The sequence below is a fragment of the Monomorium pharaonis genome, chromosome 3 (assembly GCF_013373865.1).
Source record: "Monomorium pharaonis isolate MP-MQ-018 chromosome 3, ASM1337386v2, whole genome shotgun sequence".
In the NCBI taxonomy this organism is placed as follows: Eukaryota; Metazoa; Arthropoda; class Insecta; order Hymenoptera; family Formicidae; genus Monomorium; species Monomorium pharaonis.
The window spans coordinates 20769659-20795579 of record NC_050469.1 but is presented as its reverse complement, the minus strand read 5'-3'; the positions used below and the strand labels follow the sequence as shown (position 1 = coordinate 20795579).

General features: G+C 35.2%; 2 protein-coding genes across 4 annotated transcripts in view; both read left to right on the top strand.

The window, feature by feature from the left end:
* Positions 1 to 8818, top strand: part of LOC114254240 — a 35152-nt gene extending 26334 nt beyond the window's left edge. The window contains exons 3-4 of the mRNA XM_028189996.2: positions 6699 to 6791; positions 8372 to 8818. Coding sequence (XP_028045797.1) covers positions 6699 to 6791; positions 8372 to 8416 — 138 coding nt within the window. The 3' untranslated portion in view covers positions 8417 to 8818. The remainder of the gene's footprint in view (positions 1 to 6698; positions 6792 to 8371) is intronic.
* On the top strand, positions 6786 to 25650 carry LOC105834511 (homeobox protein abdominal-B). Of its 3 annotated transcripts, XM_012677051.3 has the most exons (3): positions 6786 to 8412; positions 13328 to 14347; positions 19587 to 25650. In XM_012677051.3, the coding sequence occupies exons 2-3, from the start codon at positions 13369 to 13371 to the stop codon at positions 20078 to 20080; spliced, it is 1473 nt and encodes a 490-aa protein (XP_012532505.1). In that variant the 5' UTR covers positions 6786 to 8412; positions 13328 to 13368; the 3' UTR covers positions 20081 to 25650. The 3 variants fall into 3 exon arrangements, with proteins under 3 accessions (XP_012532505.1, XP_012532504.1, XP_012532503.1); XM_012677050.3 differs by lacking the exon at positions 6786 to 8412 and having other exon boundaries at positions 11021 to 14347; positions 19626 to 25650; XM_012677049.3 differs by lacking the exon at positions 6786 to 8412 and having other exon boundaries at positions 11022 to 14347.
* Positions 25651 to 25921: the final 271 nt, after the last annotated feature.

Genomic DNA, 25921 nt, shown 5'->3' with positions numbered 1-25921 from the left:
ATTTCACATTGCTTTTTTGCGCCGCATGTAAATCATAATGTCAATTTTATCAGGGTCTGCGATCTTAGGATTTGACATTCATCTATGTGTAAACATGTATGTATATATACATACATATATATTATATATAAGCTACAGCTTGTTGTGGATGCATGCATGCATTAATATAAGTAATGTATGCACTCGTCGTTTCCGCGAAGGTGAGCAAAATATGAATATATTCGCATACGCGATAAGAATACATATCGTATTCGAATAATATTCCCTCTAAAATTATTAATGTTAGTGAATTTTATTTCTTTTCTTAGAATTTTTTTGATGGTAACGAAATTGTCTCTTTATAATTTTCAGTTGTACATGCATTATATTTAATTTAATATATTTATTTGTAATTTTAACATATTTGTTGATTTTACAATTATTGGAGTTATAAAAAAAATTTATGTTTCTATAACATTTAACTTTTACAACATTTAACTATGAATGTAATTCCTGTTGAGATTAATATCTGATTCATGTATTACAACGTAAAATTTAAATGCAGAAGAATTTATTATCTTATATTACGAGATATTTTCTTTATTTCACAACTAAAAATGAAAAGAAAAGCTTTGCCGAGTTGCGACATTGATATGAGCGTTCACATGTTCGCCTCACGTATAATCTAGCGACGGTTATGGTATTTACCCGCATCGGTGAAAGCCGAGGTTGAATTCTAAGGAGAGATCGTGTCTGGAACCATATTATTTTAGTTGAATTATTTATGGAACATTGCCATAGGGAAAAACACAACGGCTATACATGTACAGAATGCGATGTCATGTTTTTTGTAAGCTTGAACAGCCAGATTTATTCAGCCAAGTGTGATTTTAACGCTTTTGTTTTTGTTTTAAGAATACTGCACTCGTCTAGTTATAAATCAAACAGTAAAATTGTCAAATTGATCGAAAGGCTGAGGACAACAATCATAGCCATAAAGTCAGTAGACAAACACCTGAATAAATCTATGGATCATTAACGATCTCATATGTGTTTTCTTTTCTACCATGCTCGTTGTAGCTCGACGGAGTCTCGAGTAATTAAAAAAAACTGTGATGTAATAGCAAAAAGAGAGAGGGGAAAAAGGAAGGAGAAAGAGAAAGAAAGAGAGAGAGAGAAAGAAAGAGAGAGAGAGAAAGAGAGGAAGAGAAGAAAAATTTAGTAATATTAGGAACCTATAAAAGTCCTTAATCGAGTTTGATATTTGATTCCGAAAATGTTTTTTAGCTGATTTGAATATTTCTACACTTTGTGGTATCAAGAATTATTAATCAGAAAATTTTTTGATTACAGAAATTAATTATTATTTAGTCAGAATATACATGAGTTATTTAATTAAGATTCACCAGCAGTTATAAATATATATATATATATACATATAATTTGAATAAAATTTATTAATTTAAAATAGAATATAATAGAAGAAAAATATATTCGGATTCATAAGTAAATATAAATTATAAGCGTTGTACATAATTTTTTATAAAATTACAGGCAGGTTATTTCGAATACTTTTTATTGTACTGTTAATCACCTTCTTTGCGATACATTAAATACTTTGCGCCGAACAAAATTAGAAAATTAAGACTCAGCGCCATGTTAATCTTAGAATTCCTTATCACAGGTATAACAAGAAATCAGGACTCTTTGGGGAAAATAAAAGTCACGAATTCAGTCTCTTAAGTATCTGTATATATACGTGTGTGGGAGAGAGTATACATATACAGTGTCCTAAATCGCGCAGAAACCGTGGATAGCGTTGTGTCGTAATGTATTCAAAATGAACTGAGATAAGGTAGAGTCGACCGGGGTAAAATCGTGGACGGGGCTTTGGGGATGAGGCTAATGCTTTGGCATCTGGATATCTCTCGCGAGGCGTGGTTGCCGGATAGCTTTCTATCTATAGCACCGCTTCCATGCGGCCCCAATCTCTTCGAGTACTTAACGGGAGGAAAATACCTCGCGACACGCTACATCGCTTCACTTACTTTATTACACCGGGTACGCGGAAGATTGATTACGTCCAATTAAGTATACGTATGACAATGTTGCTTTTATTACAATTGCTTTTTATTACATTGCATCAATTATAATTTTAGCATGTAATAGCCATAGTATAAATTTTATGCACTTTTTGCAACAGTCACTGGACAGTTATATTACTTATTCTATTTAGTAACTGAGTAAAACTACTTCAATCAAAGAATTCAATTAAGATGTAGCACTTATCCCGCAGTTCCTGTGCACAAAAGATGCGCAAGATCTTAATTTATTTCAACAACAGGACAATAAATAGATTAATCAATAAATTAAAAGCAATCCCGAAGATATCAACCTATTAATATTAGGCGATAATTGCGAAAGTGTTTAATTATTTTATTTTTAGGAAATAAATTACTTCAGTCACTAAATAAAACTATCAAGTTCTTGTCTATTTCTTACGCACTAATAATATAGTAATATTAGTCTAATTAAATAGCCTAGAAAACTACTTACATTTCTACCAGGGAATAATCATAATATGTATTAGTTATGTATTATAAGAATTGAATTTCTATAGAAATTGATAATAATACGAGATAAATGAAGTAGTTTAAAATAATTTATTCAGTAGATTATAAATTTATCCAATTATGTAATCATATCGATGAAGATATTTTCATAATAAGCGACATTTTCATAATAATATTAACGGTAAAGAGCATGAAATGTCTTATCGCGGAATTTTTTGAATGCGCTTCAACGATAGACGCGTGCATGTTACCCAGGTAAAACGATGCAAAGTAGGCCGGCATGCGAAATACATAGGGGGCGACAATAGCGTGGAAGGGCGACAGAACCGAAAGAATGGAGAAAAATCCTGAGAGACTTTGCCTGATGAGGATGGTTCCCATGACGACGCAACCCCAGGAACACGAAATGGTCTAGCCCATTCTTGACTCAATACCGAGCCGCCATACATTCACGTAGTCTATGTGCTCAAGCTCACCACTACCTTCTCAGTTTTCAAGCCCTCTTAAGCTCTCTCTTCTCCCTCCCCCCCATTCTTCGTCTGTTGTCTTCCGCATCTTTCTTGCTCCTCCTCTATTCTTACACAAATAGAAAACCCCGCGTTTATATTTTCTTCTGTTTGTAGGTCTATACGATGAATGAAATACAAATTAGCTCAACAAAAAAAAAGTCAGTACAATCTTAAGGCTTGGGTAACTCTATCAAGAGATACATTGTGATTCGTTATCTGATGAATTAGTAGCTACGTGTTTGAAACAGCCACAGTCATGCGTCTCTTAAGAAAATGAAAAACGGACAATAACTAAGAATTATGTTACTGCGTGAATTTTGCATAAATTAACTGTGACTTCTTGCGAGTTATCCTTGAAAGATCTTACGTGAAATTTGTATATGCAATTAAACAACATAATACATTATTAATGAAAAAAGAGAATATACATTAATTTGCACCTTAATAATCGAGACTTGTAATGTATTTGTGTAGAAAAAAACAGTATGCCATTCGTTTTCAAAAGCACTGCAGGATAAATTCAAAAATCTTCACTATGATATATTGCAATTGATTAATTAATATTATATGACAAACAACACATGGAAATTAACAAAGTGGCTTGGCAAAGACAGACTCCACTTGTCGCTTTCATCAGACATAGTATGCCAGTTTCTCGTCCCGCTGGGCGCACGCCACTGCCATATTGGAAGCGCTTCACGAACCGCCGACCAGGATTGGTCGTTCGGCCATAGCGTCTGCCTCCGAAACGAGAGGGCGTCCCGGTGCCGGCAGCGCATTGAAGCGCCGAAAGGCGTCTCGACGCCCCGCTGGAACTGGCACGCGTCGCGTCATACGGTTATGAGACGCGATATTCCGCTCTTTCGACCCTCTGCGCTCCGCAACCCTCGCGAGCTACTTCGCGTACCGGACGTACTTTCAACGTCTGTATCACTTAAAACGTACGGCTAAAATGAGATGACATATGTCTTAATTAGGGCGAGACTTTTCATGCCTCGAAGGCACTGTTTGGATACGTGTAATAAAATAATACATACTTAAACGAAGAATGAAATTATGATTTATATACGTATGATTTATATATGTAGGCTATTGTTGTTTTACATATATTATTATTCTATGTTAGTATTTTAGACCTGTGAATTGTTCTTGAAATATAGTATCACCCTAAATACTATATATTTCAATTTCACCGTCTGGTGGGAATTGAGATTTCTTTATTGTGTAGAAGGGTTGAATTTTTTTAATCATCTCGGAGGAATTAAATCTGACGCCATGTTATGCTTAGGGTTACCGTCTGACAACGTAAATGAGAGACAGGGCGAGAGAGAAATAGCACCAGAGATTAATACAAACTTTTTTGCCGTACAAAAGATTCAAATTGAAATAATACTATAAAATATACATTTGGTTAAAAAAAATTTTAATTGCATTTACAGTTTTTTACTTACATTTTTTAATTTTAAATTACATATTTTTAAATAGATTTTATTTTTATTTTTATATAGCTAGATTTAAAAGCGTACAGAAATATCAAAGACAATTGACTTATCGCTTCAGAAACATATTCTTTAAACATCGAATGCCGGGGATGCAGTGAAACTCAATTTCAACTTGAAACTAGAAATGGAAGTAGAGATAAGAGAGAGAAAAGGCGCTATAGAGATAATAAAAATGGTGAAGAGCTGTCCCCCTTAGTGCATTACTGTGTCTGTCGCGTAATGAAATGCTAGGAAAATATATGAACTTCTTAAATTACTTTATTCGTCTGTAGAGAATCTCATTAAAAATGTTTGTTTGTAATAGGAACTAGAGCTTTACTGGAGTTATTAGCAATAGTACTTATTGTATACAGATGCGCTTATAATTTATTACGATATTTGTTTTATCTTAGGAAAACTTACACAGAAAAAACGGTTTTGCTGAAATATTTAAAAAATTAGTTGGACATAGGTATAAAAATAATTTTGTTAGACTCATAATAATTAGAATGTTCAAGCCGGTTACTAAAATATTAAAACTTTTTGCAACTTTGCTAATTATGCTTAAATTATTTTTCATAATTGGGTTTCATAATTTCATGATAATTTTAATAATCGAACAAAATTATTTTGAGATTAGTAATTAAATTTTTAGATACTTCAGCAAAATTGTACTCTCTATGTAGTTTTGTCTTTTATCTGTAACACAAAATATTAATTTTTTAACATGTATAATGACATTATTACATATTTTTTAGTAGTTTAGAGTATTATTAATTTTCTTTTATTTACAATATTTATTGTTTGATTTTTGTTGACAAATCTCTTCAATTTATATAATTTATTTGAAAACAATGTTTAAAAAATGGTGTTTAATTGCCGAGAAACATACAAGTTTTGATTTGATTTTACGGGTAAGTGTCCATGCTTAAAAGGAGTTGGATAACATGAATGATAAATGGACCAGTTCTTCCAAATGTTTTACCCGAGTGGATCGTGCGTGTGAGTCCGCGAGTGTAGTAACGTCACCCCCTTGGTGACGAAAGGAATGGCAGGGAACCGAGAGCTTTCTCGTGTCTCTCTCTCCGATTGTTGTGCGCCCTCGACCAATCTCCTCTGGTTTACACAGGCTGAGTTTGCCAAACGCGTTTTTCGACCTTCCACCGTCCCCTTATTGTTCAACCTTAAAAGTAATATCCTCGTCCACGTAGCACGTCCTGCCCACATTTCGCCGACATCATTTCTCCCTTGACCGGGAAAACGAAACTTTTTGCTCGTTTAGAACGTTTACAACATTTAGAAAGAGAATAAATGTCTTTATTATACGGCAGATTTTTCTATTGCCTATATATAATATACAATTGTATATTTTTAAATATACAATTTTGCTAAAATTAATATTTAATATTTAATACACAAAACCGTTTTTGAGAATAATTTTTGTTATCTAAAAATTTAAGTAGATCTGAAAATAATTTTGTTGGATTATCAAAGTGATTAATGTAGGACAAGCATGATAAATAATACTGCAAAAAATTTTTTCATTTTTTTTATTTTCATACATTTCTTTAAAAAGTATTTTTTTACTTTTTTATTTTTGATACGAGTTGTCATTGAAACTTGTCGTAGTAAATCAAAATTGATAAATATAAATTGACTTTTCTATCTCGGAGAGATCGTAATTAATTTAATTTCAACATTTGCTTTTTTGCATGGAAATTCTAATTTTTTGATACTCGTAACATTTATTCTTAAATGTTCTAGTTGTATAATTAAAATCATTGTATATATAAAAATTATTGCATATGAAATAAATTGAATTATTTGAATACTTGTTGAGTTTTGGGCAATGTAAGAATATTTCTGAAATATCGAATTGTTTCTCAATTACATATAACATTTATTTCACTAAAGTAGGTAATGGACGTTTTTAAGTAGTTCGGTAAAGTTAAATCTCCCAGTAGAAGCTGGAACGAAGTACGGTTTCGTTATGGAACAGCGTCGCATTAATGGTTGTACAAGGTAGAGAACTTTATACCTACCGTGATAGAAGCTATTAAAAATCATATAAAACTCATGGTGACACGGCCCGTTATGAAAGGCAGTTATCAACCAACAGACCATTTAATTTGCGCTTCCGGCTTTTTCATTCACAGGCTGACGTTTTTCCTTTTGGACTTGTAAATAAAAGGCCTCAAAGTGTACGGCGCCGTGGAGAAGACGTTTCACCCGTTCGAGCTGAGCAGCAGGTTCGTCTTTTTTAAATTGTTAACTTTCCATTATTACGCATTGTTTTGCATCTATTAATATAGGGAAAGGTTTTTGAAATTGCACCGATTACTAAATCGCACATTATCTCATCTGAAAATACAAACATTGTACTTGTACGATTTTTATAGGATTGTTTGAGAACTATACAAATAGCACTGCCATGATGAATCATGATATTCTATTTTTTTACACATTTTGTAGCTGAATTTTAGAAGAAATAAGATAAATAGTTTACATTTGGATCATTTGTGATTCCAGTGAATTTTTTATAATAAAATTATGTATAATTGATTAATAATTTATTGTTTATTGTTTACTCTATTTTATAAATTATATATAACATAATTTATTTTAATAATAGAATTAGATTAATAATTTTTTGTTCTTGTTTGTAGATTAGATAAATGAAGTTTTACGCTTTAGACTTATAAATCGTATTACATATTTCCTAAATCGCGATTTTTACTATGAAATAAACGGTTCTTTATACAACGGACAAAAAATGGCTGAAAAAGAATTTGAAAAGTGATATCCAGAATATATAAGTGGTCTGAAATGATAGAGAAATTATAAAATAAGATTGAATGAAATGAAAAGGAAATACATTTCTGTAAAAAATATTTTTGCGATATTTATTAAAATGTAGTTTGACATGGAATAAACGAGCTAATGAAAACTCCGTGAGCGGACATAAAGAACCACTGTAATTTTGACAAATTATTGTGCAATTTGTAAAAACTGTTGTCTCATCTTACTACATTTGCAAGATTAACCATTTGTAAGGTCTTCTTAAAAGTCTTTGTAAAATCTTAAAAAAATATATAATAATGCAAAAATTATCAAAAAATTACATAAAAAAGGGAAGATATTGTATTTTATTATTATGCAAATAACTTAAAAACATTTTTAAGAATTTCCGTTGTAAGCTTTTATGTAAAAAATGATCTTTATTTGGGAACAATAGTATTAACCGAGGTAAAGGGATAGTGACCTAGAGAGCATTTTTTGTGATATTTTTTTCAATGTTTTGTGCATGCAGTACTGTGCGATTTCTGCAATTTTTTTTTATTTAGGGACAGCAGTGTTAACCGTTAACCCGAGAAAAGGGATAGTGACCTAGAGAGCATTCTTTGCGATAATTTTTTTGAACGTTTTTTGCATATGGTATTGTGAAATTGAATTCTTTGAATGGATGACTTTGCCGAGTTTTACTATTGTTTTCTCTTAAATTAAAATTTGCATTTTATTAAAAAAATTTTTTTAAAGAGTAACGGAGGCATTTGAAGCTCGATGCTCGATTACGTAGCAGATGCTTTCTGCAAATAAGGATTAAATTATTCATAATTTGGTTAAAAGAAGAAAAATATATATATATACATTTGCACACATACACATATATATCTATATATATTCATGTACATGTATATACCCATGTGCATAAAATAAAACTCCGATACTTTATATGCATTTTTTTATTATATACTTTTTACTTACAAAAATTTAGAAATTTTACAAATAGCGCATGTAATTTATAATTGCAATCTATTTAATATTGCAGGCTTTCCCGCGTGTTCCCCGGAACACTGCCCGGTATACAAGGTGAGTTACATTTATTTTATTTGTATTTATTCTTTTATTTTTCCATAACGTTAATTTGCCTTAATTGATTAAAAGATATCTACATTATCTCTTTACAAGTTTCAAATTATTTTCAATATTAATTTAATATTAATTAAAATGTGCAAAAATATAAAATTGTTAAATCAAAGAAATCAACTTTGCAATTACAGTACAATATTTATATGTATGCGTATATTTATAATGTTTACTATAATAAAAAATTAGTTTTAAACATATGCTATGTGAAGTATTAAATGACAAATGAATAAAATATGAAATTTGAATATATATTAAGTTCAGAACACTAATGACACTTGGCAATCAATTGATACGATGGCAACAAACGTATACACCGAAGAAATCCAACTTATAGAAATATATATATATATATATATATATATATATATATATATATCAAGACAATGATTTCTTTCGCATCAATGTCTGTAGGTTAGCCATATTAATTTAGTGAATGATCAGCTTTGAAAGCCCGAATGAAAATCTGGCCGTAAACCTATCCATTTCCTAGGTACGTACTTGCAGTAAACAGAGGATTGTATACAACCGCGTCGCACTAAGCCCATAGCTACTAAACCGCGCGCATACTACCTATAAATGGGCGGGCTGCTATAAAGTCCATTCATGATCGCGTCGCCTGTACAACAAACGTCGGGTGGCTCGCGCCTCCCGCGCGATTTATTACACTCGTATTCAAGCGCGAGTTGTGTTTCCTACTTAGTACACGTGTACCGACACGATCGCGAGTCGAAATCGTCCTATTGTCTGGTTCGACGCTGACAGACTAATCGACCCCGTTTTCGTCGGAGTATCACATTAATATTCTGTTGAATATGTAATTATATACACTGAACGTCACGGAAATTTTTATATTTACCGATATATTTTCTAGACAAATTTTTGGGGGGAAAAAAAACGTCATTCTAAAGAGTAATTTTTTCTAATTGAATTTAAAAATATATGTAATTTAATTTTTTTTTGTAAATTAGATTAAATCTGGAAAGGAATTCATTTATTTTATTAAAACTAGTACTAAAATAGCTTCTTTTAAAACACAATAAGATTTATTTTGTTCAATAACTTTCTTGTGGAATTATTTAATTATTTATTATACAATTTGATCGATTATTTAATTGTAAATTCTTATTTGTATAATATTCGTATAATAAAAAATTATGAAAATTAATAAGATTTAAATCTATCCAATCTAATATCTTAAAATTTGCCCCTAATTATCGCGAAATTTTTTAAAAAATTGAAGACTCTTACAGTTTTAATTACTAATATGTGTTCATTAAGCATGATTCTCTCGTGAGTAACACAGTCTGATGGCACACGACACTGATGGACAGACAGATGGAAAGCGTGTGTGCTACCGGAGTTGTTGTCAGACCGTTTTACTTTACTGCCCATAAAAGTACCGAGATTTAGACTGCAATACTGCCATGACGTATTGCTCGTGCTGCGTGTACATGCACGAATATACACTATCAAAGATGACTCCGGCTGTCGCCAGACGTGATCCACGAGAACATTTTATCAACCACGTGACATTTCGTGGGATAGAAGGCGAAAAATTTGGATGTATTCCTAATAAGTTTCGATAGTTCACACATTCGTTAAATTATCATAACTAAAAATTGTAACAGTGAATAAGGAAATTGAACAGAAAGATAGATACGCGAGCTTAGGCCGGTATTCATAGTCAAATCTCAGATTTAAAACCATCTTAAGTACTGTCTTAAGATGTCATCAACCAAAACCGTATTAGTATCTTAAGACATTACTTGAGATTTTAAAATAAGACTCGACTATGAATACCGGTCTTAGAATCAAGAAGAAGAGAATCTTTCCATAAAGATAGCGCGTGATATAAACATCGCAGAATAGTTACTTATAAAGAAATTTAGCTATCTGAAATTAACAAATCGGTCTCTGATAAACATACATACACTATCCGACAATGATTCGTTCCTAGACACCCTCTCGCGAGGTAAGGAGGACGTAGACTTCTCTCGATCTAGCGATTATATTGCAATAATTTGATTGATAAATATGTCCAGTCAATCGCTGCTGGGTGATAGCACTATAAATACTTTTTATGTTCCCCTTACCTCACAAAGTGTGCTTAAGAACGAATCGTTGTCGGACAGTATACATACATTAGACTTGTTAAAAAAAATATTATTTTTGCATCAAAATACAAAAAAAATAAATATTTTTTAATGATATTTGTTTTCTCTATGTGATCAATATTTTCATGTGCTCGAATAATTATTCTTTTTGGAAAGTTTAGAATTTTCATATTTTTTTCAAAGATTTAAACTAGAAAACCTAAGAATTATTTTTACATGCATATATTATAAAAAGTTACAATTATTTATTACAAAAAGTTGTAATAAAATCAAGTTAAAAAGTTTTTGCAATTTTCTAATTTAAATTATTTTTTATCCTATTTGTGATTAATATTTAGTAATTAAATTGTACATTTTTTTCCGAAATAAAGTACAGATATTTATTTTAAAAACTTGAAAATGTGTTCAGAAATTTTGACAAATATTTTTTAATTTTTAATTTAAATAAATGAAAACTGAGATAGTAAGCTAAAGTCAGTTTGACGTTAAAAATGCATTGAGACATTAAAAATAAACAACAATTAAATAACGTCAGCTTGTTACATGAGAAGGTAGTTGGACAATCCATCCATAGATGATTATATCAAGAAATATATTTTTTACATACTTTAAAGGATAAAAAAATGCTTTTTTGATATTCATATGATACTTTAATATTATTACAAAGGAAAAGAATTTAAATCTCTCAATTTAGTAGTATAAGATTTGTTAATAGAAGAAACTATAATTAACGGTATCTAGCAAACGCACTTTCTTATTAAGTAACTGAAAATAATTGCTATTGGTTCGTCTAGCTCAGTTTGTAATTGTCTTGTTTTTTCCCCGAGTCGACCGCGGGAAAAAGCAACGGAATTGAGATTCGATGGTTCGCAATACTTGTCGAAAGCCAAGAAAGAACAGCCTCTCCGCGTAAAATAGTCGGTATGTCGCGCTTGCTGGCCTGCGACGGCGGAGAAGAGGAAGAAAAGCAGATTAGAGCGTGCGTGGTAGGGGTTTGGGGGGAGAACGGCGAGAAACGCGCGCGAGAGAGAGAAGCGGTCGCATGAGGAGGGTGGGAGACGAGTCCGTCCGGGCTTCGCTTGCCAAACGATCCGAGAGATCGCGCTCGCGTCACTTTCGGCCCGTTCGACTCCAAGCGGCGGGCAGAGCTCTCAGTTGACGCTCAGTTCGGCTCAGCGAGGCCAGCAAGAAGAAAGGGGGTTATTCCATATGTGTGTGAACATCGTGCGTGTGTGTATTGGCGCACGATCTTCGGAACTGAAGAGGCGCTCTGCTACCTGCCGCGAGTCCTTCGGCCGCATTACGCTTGATACCAAGGGGTGATTCTACCTGACCTGACTGACCTGAAGACAAAATACGAGAGAGATAAAGGGATTCCGTTCTAATCTCGGGAACCTTGTTCCTATTCTCAGATGACTTCGCGACAACTTTAATGCTTGAATTGTTGTTATTAGTGGATTTTGTGACTGGATAGATCGCGGCATTTAACGCGCGAGCAAAACGTTTGATGAAACGCGCTCGCAACCCCTTCGCGATGGGGATGACAGTACTCGCTGATGACAGAGACGGGGCGACATACGGCTCGTGTATGGTAGGACACGGGACGATCATAGCGCAATCAGTCGCGCAGTGAGTTACTACTGCCGAGAGATCGACGATTGTCAAGTGTCATAGCTGGTGCTCGTATTAGATTTGCGCGTAGATTTTAACGTTTCCATCTCAACGCGCGGCGATCAGGCGCAATTGCCGCTCCTAGCTGTCGCGATCCGAACGATGCATTATCGCTAAATCGCGTTGTGTCATTCTGTTTTCGTTTCAACCCTCACCCCGCATCGTTGGATTGGCCGATTGGACAACCGCATAATATCCACACGAATTGCTACTAATCGACTCTACATCGGCGACGTTCGCACGTGGCTTGCTCGCCGCTGTCACATCGATCATCCTACCCGACGTCGTCAACATCGTCATCATCGTTGTCGTCGCTGTCCTCGTTGCCGCGTGTGGTCTTCTCATCCGCGGATTTGCCACGCACTTTATCGCGCCCCCGTCTATCCCTCACGTTCTGCCCGTGCCTCTTCGCTTCCCTGTCCCACGTTTATCTTCACCCCTCCACCTGTCTGCTGCGGCGCTGCACACCCTCTCTCCCGCCACCAACCCCTCGTCGGTCGACGCGCGTACTCGCACGATTTTCGCTATCCCCACCCGCCTTCTCCGCTTACTCCTCGCCCGCGCCTCCGCTTACCTTCTGCACACGCTTTCTTTATTTACTCCGTGAATTCACGGACCAACGCGACTGGCAACTCGATCCACGATGAACGCTCCGTTTTTCCACTCTCGGTGAAAATTCTCGGCGCGTACGTTCATTCTGCCGGATTCGTTCACGATCTGCGCAACGTTTTGAACATTGAAAATATTGCTATCACTACTACTTGTTATCACGATGCTTATGCGACGACTTCCGTATTTTGGATAAACTCTGGTCGACCTGTGCTTGACGTATTGCGCGAATCCGTGATTATCTCTAAACTTATACAACGGTCACGGGACCATCACCTACGCCGATTGGCGCGGATATTTGGCATAAATATTGTTCTAACACCGGCAAAAAACCGTCATCATCTGCACCATCGCCGATCACGTGGCTTGCTCGACGGCGACGCTGTACGATAATGTTCACGCCGCGCCGCTATGTGGCTCCGGCGTGGGCCACCCTGGTTCCGTCACGCCGATGGGAACAGCAACCGGAGCGGGGAATTCCACCGGGGTGACCTGGTGGGCCATGATGAACGGTTCCCTCTACGAGGACAGCCCGCCGCCAGTTCCACCAACAGCCTCGACCCTTGTATCGATTCAACAAACATCAACACCAGGTTCTCATCAACAAGCGACAACACCGACTTCACCTGGTGCACCGGTGTCATCGGCAACGACAGCGCCACCGGCGCCTACAGCGAGCGCCAGTTCAACTTCGCCAAGCGCTTCTTCGGTAGCGAGCAACAGCGCAGCTGGGCCACTACACATACCCGCCAAGAGATTAACAGCGACTCCAGGAGGCGGTGGTACTTACGGAGAAGTAGCCTGCGTGGAGTCATCAGGCACGCCAGGCGGTGCGAGCGCGGCAGGTGTGATACGGCACTCTCACTCGGCAGGGTCTCAAGGCGGCTGGAGTTACAGTCCGCATCATCCCCAGGACTCCCACTACTCGTCCACGGCGGGCGAATCGTTGAACCATCATCAGACTTACGGGGGTAATAATCCCCCTACGTACTACAATCTGGCGGCCGATCCCACCTCGACCTCCGGTTCCTCCAGGGACAACCGGAAAGCCGGGCTTTTTTGGTCGCCCGCGGCTGCTACCGCTGGATCAGCCAGCACCGCCGGTTCTTCCTCGGATTACAAGTCCTACAACTCGGCCGGCGCGGCGACTACGACGTCGTCCACCGGTGGGTCCACCACTGGTGCTACCGGCGCCGCCGATCCGGCCGTGTCGTCCTGCCATCAGAGCTTCTCCCAGAGCTGGTGCAATTATGCGCCGTACACAACAACGAGGCATCACCATCCCGTCGACACGGCTGGACATCATCATCCTCATTCGCAGGCGGGGGTACCGTATTTGGCGCCATCCGCGGCAGATGACCGTGGTAGGGTCGCTGCCGCTATGGTCGCTGCAGAAGGTGCCTTTCCTCACGATGGATACGGTGGCCTGAGAAACTATGGAGCGCCCGAACCTGTTACTTCAAGTCCCTACCCACCTCCAGGTAAGGATCTACTCCGACTTGTCAACTTATGGTTTTTTCTTTTCTAACAATTGGTTTTGAATTCATATAATGATTTCTATGCAAACGATAGTTTTTTTTTTGTGGAAAGATATTTATAGTTGACACTTTTATTTGTATTAGTTTTGAAATATCACAGAATGTGAAAGAAAAATTGATTTATTGTAAAATTCATTCTTACGTTTGTAATATAGCAAAACCATTGTTTACGCTTCTATACAATGAGGAATTGTAAACCTCAGGTAGTTTTCTATTTTCTTAGATGCCATAAATTGGCATAATATTCCTCGACTTTAGACGTAATGTTTGACGATACAGAAGATTGGTTGAATTTACAATAAAACCATGACCTTTACAATTAATTCCTTAGCCTAATGACTGAACGAAGACATTGAGAAAAACAACATAAGTAGCACATGCTGCGACAAAAAGATTGCAAATAATTGAAACTAATCAAGACTTCCTAAAATAGTTGGTCTCGGCTATTTCATGATATTCTTGATGAACTTATTCGACAAGTGAAGACCGCAGTCATCGTTCATTCACATCGTTCTCTTTTGTGCTTCCTCCCTTCTCTCTGTCCTTTTCTCGGGACCCTGCAACCCATGAAACGTCGCATGAGCAACAACGAACGGCGGCGGGTTTATTGGCGGCCGTAACTCGTAAACTCTGGCGCGCGCCTCCGATCAGCTGATCCGTTCCATGACCCGTGCAGGCGTTCAGTCATTCCGGCTAACGGCTGTTTCGCGCGCTTGTATTGTCGCGACTATCTCCCCATTATTTTACTTTCGAACGATAATTTTTTCTCTGTCAACTAACGCTCCCTTAAAGAAGTTAAGTATTCTAGACGCGTTCTGCTGCTTGGTAATAAGTTTGTTTGTGGCAGGAAAATATTCGTGACAATAGAATTATTGCGGACGCTTATGAAAATAAAAGATATTAACTATTTAGTAAACATTAAATATATACTTTGTTAAATGAGTCATTAATTTTCTTATTTTTTAATATTTGTTTCGAGACATCAATGACTTGATGACATAAATCACCGAAGTAATAAAATACATATAAAAATGGCATTAATATATATCTCTTATTACGAAACAGTTGATATCCAACAGATTGTAAATTAAATTCAACATAATTATATCGCGATAGCGATGCCATGTTTTCGTCCACGTGGGAATATTTGAATTTCATATCAGGCATGTAAAAAGAGAAGGTGTGTATCTCATCGATCGTTGGCGTTTGTCCGCCGCGTCCTTCTGAAAAAGCTCGCAGTGTATCGCTTGCCGCATGCGGCACGACGCTCGTTGTCGCGATTTATCGTTACTTTGTTGCTCGTGCGAGCACCATCGACGCCGCTCTGATAACCGAGATAACATTCGCGTGATCAACCGCAAGCTAATCATATGCGCACGAAGGGAGGAGTGTGTGTGCGCGCAAGCGTCTGTACATATAAAATAGTGAAACGCGGCCGCGCACCCGCGTGTAGTTTAAGCGTAACCCAATAGATGGCAGCTCTATTATCTTTGCCCGTTCGCTCAGCACCAGAGAGTGCGCCGCTTGCCCTGTATCGCGCCAAACCATCCCATATTAGTCCGGGTAATCTCCGAGGAATCACAATGTCGGCCAGGTGTCCCTGGCACAAGTCGATCTCTCTCGTGAGATATTATCTCCGCATCATCGAAAGAACGCCAGGCCGTTTATCGGTCCGCATTTATTACCGCGGATTGCTGTCCACGCTTAATTAGGCCTTTGAGGCCTACCGGTCATCATTATGCGCACTTATATCACGGACCGGAATAAATTTAGCATAAAGTATGGCTTTATCAAGTCCACCGGTTCCACCTGTGAAATAAAGTATTTCGTCCGTTTGTACGAATAGTAAAATTCAAATGACCCCTTTGAAATTCACGTACTTTTTATTTAAAAGAACATATATATATTTTTTAAATATATATATATTTAAACAAAATATATATATTTTTTAAGTATATACACATATATATAGCATATATATATATTTACATATTTATTACATATTTATTTACATATTTATTCATTTTATGATTTTATTCTTTAATATAAAATTACGGCATTAAGTAAAAAGTTAATTAAATAAGTGATTAGTTTTCTAATCTTTTAAACATTCAAAATAAGTCGAATAAATTGTACAATTAGTAACAGAATTTCCATAACATTGTTTAATATTTACAATATAATATCACAATGTACATTATATTTTTTAAAATGTTAAAATATTTTTTGATTTATTAATTTGTGTATTTAAATTTACATTTAGAAATTAACAATAAAATTACGATAGATGAAAGAAGTCGAATGTTCCCAATCAATACTCCTGTTACATGTGACAACCCCTTGTGAATCCTTCGACTATTTCTATCAGAAATCGTATATCAATTCCGGAAACTTGCTACAATTTCTAAACGCTCACAGACATCTTTCAATCTCTCTGCTTTATATCATCCTTTTTATTATTCTTTTTATAAGCAGCATGACCTACTTTGTTTTAATTCTCAATATTTTATAGAATGTACATACATTGTTTTTAAGTATAAATAATATATTTTAATTTCTTATAATATTTTATTAATTATAATGAATATATAAAAAAACGTTTTTATTACAACTTATCATAATATCAATTTCAAAAAGGATATTGTTTTCGATAATAAAAAAATACTGTTATAAATTATTTTAATGTACAAATAAGTGCAAAAATTTTAAGATTATTGTATTAAATTATTAAAATTTAAGATTAAAAAATATATTTAAATAAAAATTAGATTAATAATTATCTGTAAATCATTTAAAAACTTGAATTTGTATGTTTTTTTTGTTAGAATATTTGTCCTGAAATTTATAAAATATAGAACTGATGTTTAACGATACGTCATTAATTGATAATTAATACGTTTAATATACATGTTCTTTATCTTTATTCGTTTTACATTGAAAATGGAGTTTGGTAATAATAATTAAACTTGAATAATAGTACCAAGCTTTTACAAAATGTTATAATTTTATTTAAATATGTTTGATCAATATAATTAAATATTTAATAATATTTAGTATCCGTTTTAATAATTATTTAGTAAACAATATCGCGTCGTGGCAACAAAAGAACATATTAAAAAAGAAAAGAGGATAGAGAAAGGACAGAATCGTGGAAAATTTGAAAATTGAATTGGAGTAAAAATCGAGAAATAAAATTTATTATTTGTTCGTATTAAACAGGTATTTTATCGATGAAGATATATAAGATATCAAAGTATTTTAATAATTTGCATGTTAAGTGACTTGTTTATGTGTTTTATGGCAGTCAAGTTGGAAGAGTAATTATATCTAATAGTAATAAATCTAGACAACTGTCAACTCTTTGGAATTTATAAAAATACTTGCGTGACATCTAAGATAATACAACATTGCACCGAATAACGTCCATCGCATGCATACGTTCCGACGGATCAAACAATATTACGGTGTAAGCCCGGTAGCAGTGTTTACCCAGATAGGCTAAAGATAGATCCGATCGTTTTGACTAAAAAGTTTTTGTAAACCAGAATTTTTTATTATTAATTAATTATTATTTTTATATATATTATAATGATGAGAGAAACAATTTGACAATTTCATTCAACATACATATAATATAGCAACTCCAAGGAATAACGTCCTCCCTTCTTTTTTTTTTTCATATGCGACAAACATGAAATATCATTAGATAACCCGCCAAATAGAAATGATTTTGTTACATTCGCGTCTATACCAAGAAGACGTTTATCCAGTCCATGGCTGGGTTAAAGATAGACAGATGAGTCGCGGGCTTTCGTAATCGCTCCATTCCGCTGGCGCGGCTTTGCCGTATGTACCTTGCACCATCCCATCGTATATTCCGCTTTAACAAATGCATTCGCGTCGCTCCACATTCCCTCGGTTTGCAACGGAGCATAGTGTGCCCTGTTAAAAACCACCGACCAGTCGAGACGCTCTAGAGAACGAGCCTAACAACGGTTCCGCGCTAACTCCGGCTTCATGTTTTTCGTGCGGTTAGTAGAACCGGTCCAATTATATCATACCACTGTGCCAGGAACGGCCACGGTAACCCTCGTGCGCATGTTGTACATGTGTACATATACGCGTGTATATGTACGAATAACGTTGCGCACGCACATGCAGCCGAAGTGCATGCTTTGACATTCGGAGAGTTACATCAGGCGCGGATTTAGTCACCGACGTTCCCTACGCAGATCTACTAGTTTCCCGCGTAGAATCCTGACTTGTAAGAGAGCAATGGAGAACGAAAAGATCGAGAATGAGAAAACATCAAATTGTACCTTTCGATACCAACTGTCAAATTATTGATATTTTTTCGATAAAATTTCAATTATTACACTTTCTAATATAACATTTGTTGACGAAGTAATAAAAAAATAAAAAAAAAAATCTTTCAGAATATATTGTTCGAGAATTAATTATAAGAATTTGAAAATGTGTGATGCGTTCCTGTATCCGCAATTAGTGGCGATCCGAACATTTTAATTAATACTGGATGTCTGCTTTCCTTTTTCTTAAAGACTTGCAGTTTCTGTAAAATCACGGCAGTGAGTATATCTGTCATTTCAACAGTTCTTCTGAATTGATGTGTTTACATATCACGAAATGATAATGATTCGCAATAAGTAAACATAATTTGCGTTTATTAATTTATTATACGATCCAGATGGCAGAATTATTTATAATGAACGATTACGGAACGTTTATTAAAAAAGAAAGAATAACGGTATCGGTTACGCGCCGATGCACCAACTAACGAACCGATGTATTTGCGCTCATTTCTGCCAGTCACTTCGCAGTAACGAATGGTAGTGATTGCGGTGGTTGAAAAAAAAGAACAGATACAACTTTCTTCATTCAAAATCCGCTTGAATATACCAGCGACTAAACTAGGAATTAATCTACAGACAGAGTTACAAACTTATCTATAATATTTAGTTTATGTTATTTATTCTTTTGGATTGATTTGATTATTGAGCTTAATCAGATTGATCTAATCTAAATTCAACTATAATCAAAAGCAGAAGTGATATAAAACCCACCATGGGTATTGATACTGTGGCCTTTGAGACGAAATTTCCTTACTGAATATTACTAGCTAGCAGCTAGGTTGTTTTATCATCGGCAAACTAATTGTGTTAAGTGATGTGGGGTTCCTCCCCATCTTCCTTGTTTCCCGCAGGTTCGCTTGCGGGTGTGGGTGTCGGGGTTGGCGTAGCCGGAATGGGCGTCGGGTGCGGCAGTTCCAACCCCCTGGAATGGACGGGCCAGGTGACGGTACGGAAGAAACGCAAACCATACTCCAAGTTCCAAACTCTCGAGCTGGAGAAGGAGTTCCTCTTCAACGCTTACGTGTCGAAACAGAAGCGGTGGGAACTTGCGCGCAACCTCAATCTGACCGAGCGCCAAGTCAAGATCTGGTTTCAAAACCGTCGGATGAAGAACAAGAAGAACAGCCAGCGGCAGACCCAGCAGCAAAATAACAACAACAATAACAGTAGCAGCGCTAACAACGCGAATCATCACGCGGCGACCGGCAGTCATCACCATCCAAGTACCGCGCACGCACCACCCTCGAGTCACCACGTGGTCGCGCAAGCGCATCACGCGAATGGCTCGACGAAACATCATCAGTGACCCGTGGCCTTCTCTGGGGTCGTCTTCGGGCATCATCATCACAGTCATACCTCATCCAGCAGCGGTGGCAGCCACGGGGGTAGCCATAGCAGCCTGGTAGCAGGTCACAGCCATAGCCTCCATGCACCGCAGTCCCAGACGCCGTTGCCGCCGATTCACGTGTCGTCATCGGGCACCGTAACGCCCGCTACGGCCGTAGTCCATCCACATACACATACACACGCACACTCTGGCAGCCATCATCATCAGCTGGCGCACGTGGCTCAACAGTATCCCGCTCTCCTACATCAAACGCCTCACGGCTTGGCCGCCTGAACGCACCGAACGCCCCAGAGAAAACCCATCGAGACGCCTTGAATAAACTGAGGTGATCTCACTAAACCGTCGATCAATATCCACGTCCACGGGAATTCGATGAAAACTCATGGACTCTGTCGAGCAGCCGTTTAAAGACTGCCTCTAATAAGGAAAGATAAAGCTCGCGCGTAGTATATTATTATTAATTATTAATTATATAATTAATTATTAATTATATATTATTATTATTCAATCAAGCGAAAATTTCGCTATTGTATAGAAAGGGCGCGTTTGGGGCCACCTTCAAGCGGCCCGAAGACTCTTTTCGAGTGTCGGTGTCCGATGCCGGTATTCTTTGAATAGTACGTGCTATCGGGCGACACCAAGCAATCTGTCCAATTCGTAATTCGTAGTATTTTCTCCAGTTATATATATATACATATATATATATACATAAAGTAAAGAGGTAATTAATGTCACTTAGTGTACCCCTATTCCTCCCACCGCCCCAGAACCTCCTCTTTCCTCTTCCAGTCGCATCGTGTGTTTATTCCGTCTCACATCCCCGTCTATTATCGGGCCTGGGTCGCACATTTGGAGATTGGAACGTATCGTTGCAGTTACACCCGGGGCTGATTCAATCAGACGTCATTGATTTTGCAGTTAGGGCTGGACGGTTCGTCGAGAATCGCAAGTTGTAAAGCGGATGGGTCGCTTTTAGGGGTAAGTGGACTCACTGATCTCGCGTAAGTGCATGTGTATCGCTCTTTAAATTAAATTTTCACTTCGGTATGGGTTATATATGACCGCGTTAAAGATCTGCAAATCTTGTCGACTACCTACCTACCGTACAACTAGGCAATACTAAAAAGTTAGCATTAGCAAAAAGTTTATTATTACTCGTCGTTCACGCTCTTATGCCTATTTCTTTTTGAATATTTTTTTGAAACGTTAATTTATTATAAAATGGAGATTATAAAAATTTTATTGATAGACTCGAAGCAAATATTTATTCATCTGTAATTTAAATTTAATGTTAATTATCTTCAGTAATGTCAGTAAATGATTTTAACAAACTCGCAGCGCTGTCCACATTTATCGAAATATTTGTTTTTTATAATGACGATTCTCGACTCGAAGAAGGAAAGTCTAAAGCAATTTGCAACATAACTACTTTCTTTTTTTGTTGTTCAATTGTTTTTTTATCGTGACAAATTAAAGAGTGTGGTAAATTTTGAAGTCAGTGTAGAATACGAGCGCATCCTAGAAGATAGGTAATTACGTCCACAATGTCGTATTAATTGCCTACCAGGATCGCAAATTAGTATAATTCTTATAATAGTATTGAAGGAAAACGATTTATATTAAAAATATACCAAGTAGCCAGGCTAGTGGTCGATTGTAGGCCATTCTAGGCTGAGTTTGGGATCTTCATGAAAATTATGTTACGCTGGATCAAGATCGTACGCTCAGTATTTTCATCTTTGTGCGCGAATGAATTCTTGCCGTGAAAGGAACAAAGGGTTTTAATACTTAACGCTCTCAACTTTACCGTTAACTTGTTGACGAGTTAGCATAACTCTATTATTTTTATCATATTCTCTAAATCAATGAAAAATCATTGATACTTGACTTTCAGTGATATAATTATCCGATGGTTATCAGTTAGTGAAATAAATACACCAATTTTTCAATGATAATACATTAATTTCTGCAGTTAAAATTACTAAAAGACAGTAAATACTCGCCGGTTATCACAGCTAAGTATACTACTGCAAGTTAGTGAATATACACTGATTACTATTATTTAGAGAATAATAATGTCGATGACACGTGATAAAAGCTTTTTGATTTAAGTTGCTAAAAAATCGGTATCAAATTTATTTTGATAAATTTTTGCATATATGGTATCTATAAGGTCTATTCTTATCTTTATATTTCAGGAACGATTTATAATTATGCAAAAACATATATTTTATTTCGAGGGACTACTCTTTTAAAAGAGTAAAGTAGTTCCTGAAAATGACCGAACATATATTTCGCGGTTTTTCATAATTTTGTGCCATTTCTGAAATGTAGGGGATGGGAATAGACTTTCTAGATATTTTGTATAACAATATTATGTTTCATTGCCATTAGATATTCTAAGTATTCGTCGACAAAAACTAGACGTAATATCGATTGGTATCCTAAGTTGACATTCGTTAAATTTTAATATTAAAAATTAATTAATATTGAACATAATTATTAAATCAATATGTTTTTATTGATTATATTTTATGCTTTTGGCTAGACTCAAATATTTGAGAAGAAAATATTTGTTGATCAATAATTATCAATAACAATAAATATAAATTATCATTGATAATTTTTTAAATTATATATACGTATATGTATATATTAATAAAAATATGTATTTTTTGCGTTCAGTGAATGTATTGATTTTTGTAATTATCCAATGGATACGTTATTGACAAATGTTTTCCGGTCGTTTTATTTGTTTTTTTTTTTTTTTTTGTTTGAAACTCGTGCTCATGTCTTTCACGACGAGAAGCGAACGTAGTAAGAGAAAATCGATCTCGGATGAACGAAGTCCTAAGCGGCCAGAATACAATTATGAACAGGACATCAGCGAGTAAAGTTAGCGGTACACGATACTTGTTTTCGTACAGGATTGCTTGCTGGATGGAAATATTCTGTTCATTCATATTGATGCATTTCTGAAGATGGATAAAATTGCAACAATCGGAATAGAGTATTTCCATTCGGTAAGCATTCCAGCACAAAAACAAGCATTTTGTGCCGCTGGCTTAAGTAGGTAATCAGATGTTAACTGAAAAAAAAGAAACTATCCCACAGGATCTCTATTCTAAGGTGCAACATTATCTAAATTATGGAGGACTACTAAGTCCGCGCGAATGGCTACAACATATTATATACGTGTATTTTGTGTATGCGTGTATTCGATGGGCGCATGTGTATGTGTGTGTGCATATATGTACGTGTAGATATATATTCACGTACGTATATGCATGTATGTGTTCTGTAAGCAAGAGTGCATGTGTCTCGTGTGTGCTGTACGAACGTGTCACACGGCTGTGGATACGGATGTATGTTTTGTGGTACAAAATAAAAAATAGACGCGCTTTGCACTGGAAAAATTAATCGGGAGAGAGAGCGAGAACAAGAGGGGAAAGAGAAAGAGAAAGAGAGATTAGAAGATCGAGCGCAAGAAAAGAGAAGAGAAATAAAAATGGGATAATCGCAAATTGGAAATTCTCTTTTAAGCGTGTAGGATAGCCGCGAACGCGGTGGCAGCAGACAAACGCTCGAGTCGAGAAATAAAGGTAGCGCGACGATCGAACGCGGCTGATATAGAGTGAATTTGAACTCGTGAGAGACTGAGTTCCGGACAACTGTATAGTTCTGCCACGGTACTGTAACAGTTAATGTAACGACGATAATATAATACAATATAAATGATAACAAAATACATAATTTCAAGTGGAATGATTAAATGTGGAAAATTTTGATCGGACAGTAGCGATCCTGTTGCGTTTACCGTGCTGTCCGAAGCTTTACTGCAAGTTGATTGTAATTAGTTATTAAATGTACCACTGATGATGTTTATTATGACTATTAAAAAATTCTTAAGATTATTATTATATTATATTATATTATTAATATTATTATCATTATTATTGTGAGCGTCACGTTAATATTATGTTATTGTTTTTATTGTGTGTTGTTTTGTATGTACCTATCAGAAGAGCCTATAATAATAACATTATTACAATAATCTATACACACGCGCACACAAACACAGTAGAGGAACGGGGAAAGAAAGTACGCATTATTATCTTTGTCCGCTCTAAATACTGACTTGATTTCCGATCCTCAAATTTATGGTGCCCCTTAAGAGAAATTTCTAATTTCTTAACATACAACCAGAAATTTTATGTTTTCTAATTTGTGAAAAATTTTATAATGCTTGAAGATTGTACTAATTTTAATCGATAGTCTGAATTATTTGGAGAATAATTTAAAACTAAAGTTATATATATATTATGTGGTTCGGGTGCTAAAAAAGGAAAGTGGGATATTTGAGAGATAGCACCTTTTTATTTAAAAAATTGTTTTATATAAAGATGTTTTTAAATATTTTTGTGACTTAATTGCTAAAATATTTTTCTGTTATTTTTATATATGTGACGACAAAGCTATAACGCACCAAGTTATTACTGACACATGTGAAATAATTGTAAAAATCACAATTGTACTATTTATGTTGTCTAATATTGTTCTTCATGCAGTAAAGAACTGTTAAATTATCTTTCTCTTGATTTATCACTTCACATTGTATATTATCATGCGCTATATCTGTAAATTATATGCGTAAATATTAATTGTTTAATATTCCGTTTAAAAGTCTCCATCCTTATATCACATATGACAAAAGCATATAACAAAATATTACAAATAAATCGTCATGTTTTTTTATCAAATTAATTTTATGTTTAACCTGTTATGCACGCAAAAATAATGAAGAAAAATATTTTTGCAATCCTTTTGTAATACATTTTAACAGATGTACATTAAATATAATGCAAATTTTTTTATATAAGCTAAAACTTCACATAATATGTTTGAAATTATTATAATTTTTTAATACCTGAAAGTTACGAAAGGTACGATATAGTTTATTTAAAAGTACTCAGGATATTACAAAATTTTTAATTTACTTTTGTACAATATTTCAGTATTGTCCACATAAAAGTTACGCACTTTTATTTTTGTATTCAACATTTGTTAGCAAATCTTGCAATAATTTTCTATGTTTATATTGATTATATCATTTTTATGAGTTTAAACAACTTTTTATTTGACAAATTTTTGTGGCGCTAAATGCATTACGGTTAAAAATAAAAACAATAACGCGTATAAGTTAAAACTGCTATTTAGTAGATCAACATATCAAAGTTAAATAATACAGTAATGTTTTTAAATATTTCCAATATATCTCTGAAATATATTATTTAAAAAATATATTGTACACATACTCTATTCAGCATTTGATGTGCTTGTTAAAACGTAATGCTATTTAAATCCACGAAAATTTTTAAAACTTTATTTAAAGTTGTTCTTAATTTTTTACAAATTTAGAGAATATTTAATCTATAATTTTATTATTATTAATACTTTCTAATAACGTGTCTAGAACTTGAGAAAATTATAACATGCAGTAAATACATTTTGTTTCCGTTGTTTTTAAACATTTTTCAAAATGTGCATTTTATTCAATTTTTTCCATTCCTATATTTTAATTGTATTTGTATGATACTAAGATATGTCCGTAAGGTAGAAATTATATGCTACTTGTACATAAAATTACAAGATTATTCCTGTATCGAAGTGCAATAATAAAATATGTTATATTAGTGCCAAAGTAATTGCAGAGAGAAAAGCATGAGTTCCCTCCGTATCAAGCTAGAGTATACAATAGTTAATCAAAATTTACTTTTTTTCAATTTATTTCACAAAGTA

Bases quoted from the DNA above. Each gene is read 5' to 3' on its own strand.
- LOC105834511 (XM_012677049.3), top strand. From the start codon at position 13,318: ATGGGAACAGCAACCGGAGCGGGGAATTCCACCGGGGTGACCTGGTGG. The intron at 14,348-19,586 runs GTAAGGATCTAC...AATTGTGTTAAG, and splicing joins AAGTCCCTACCCACCTCCAG to TGATGTGGGGTTCCTCCCCA.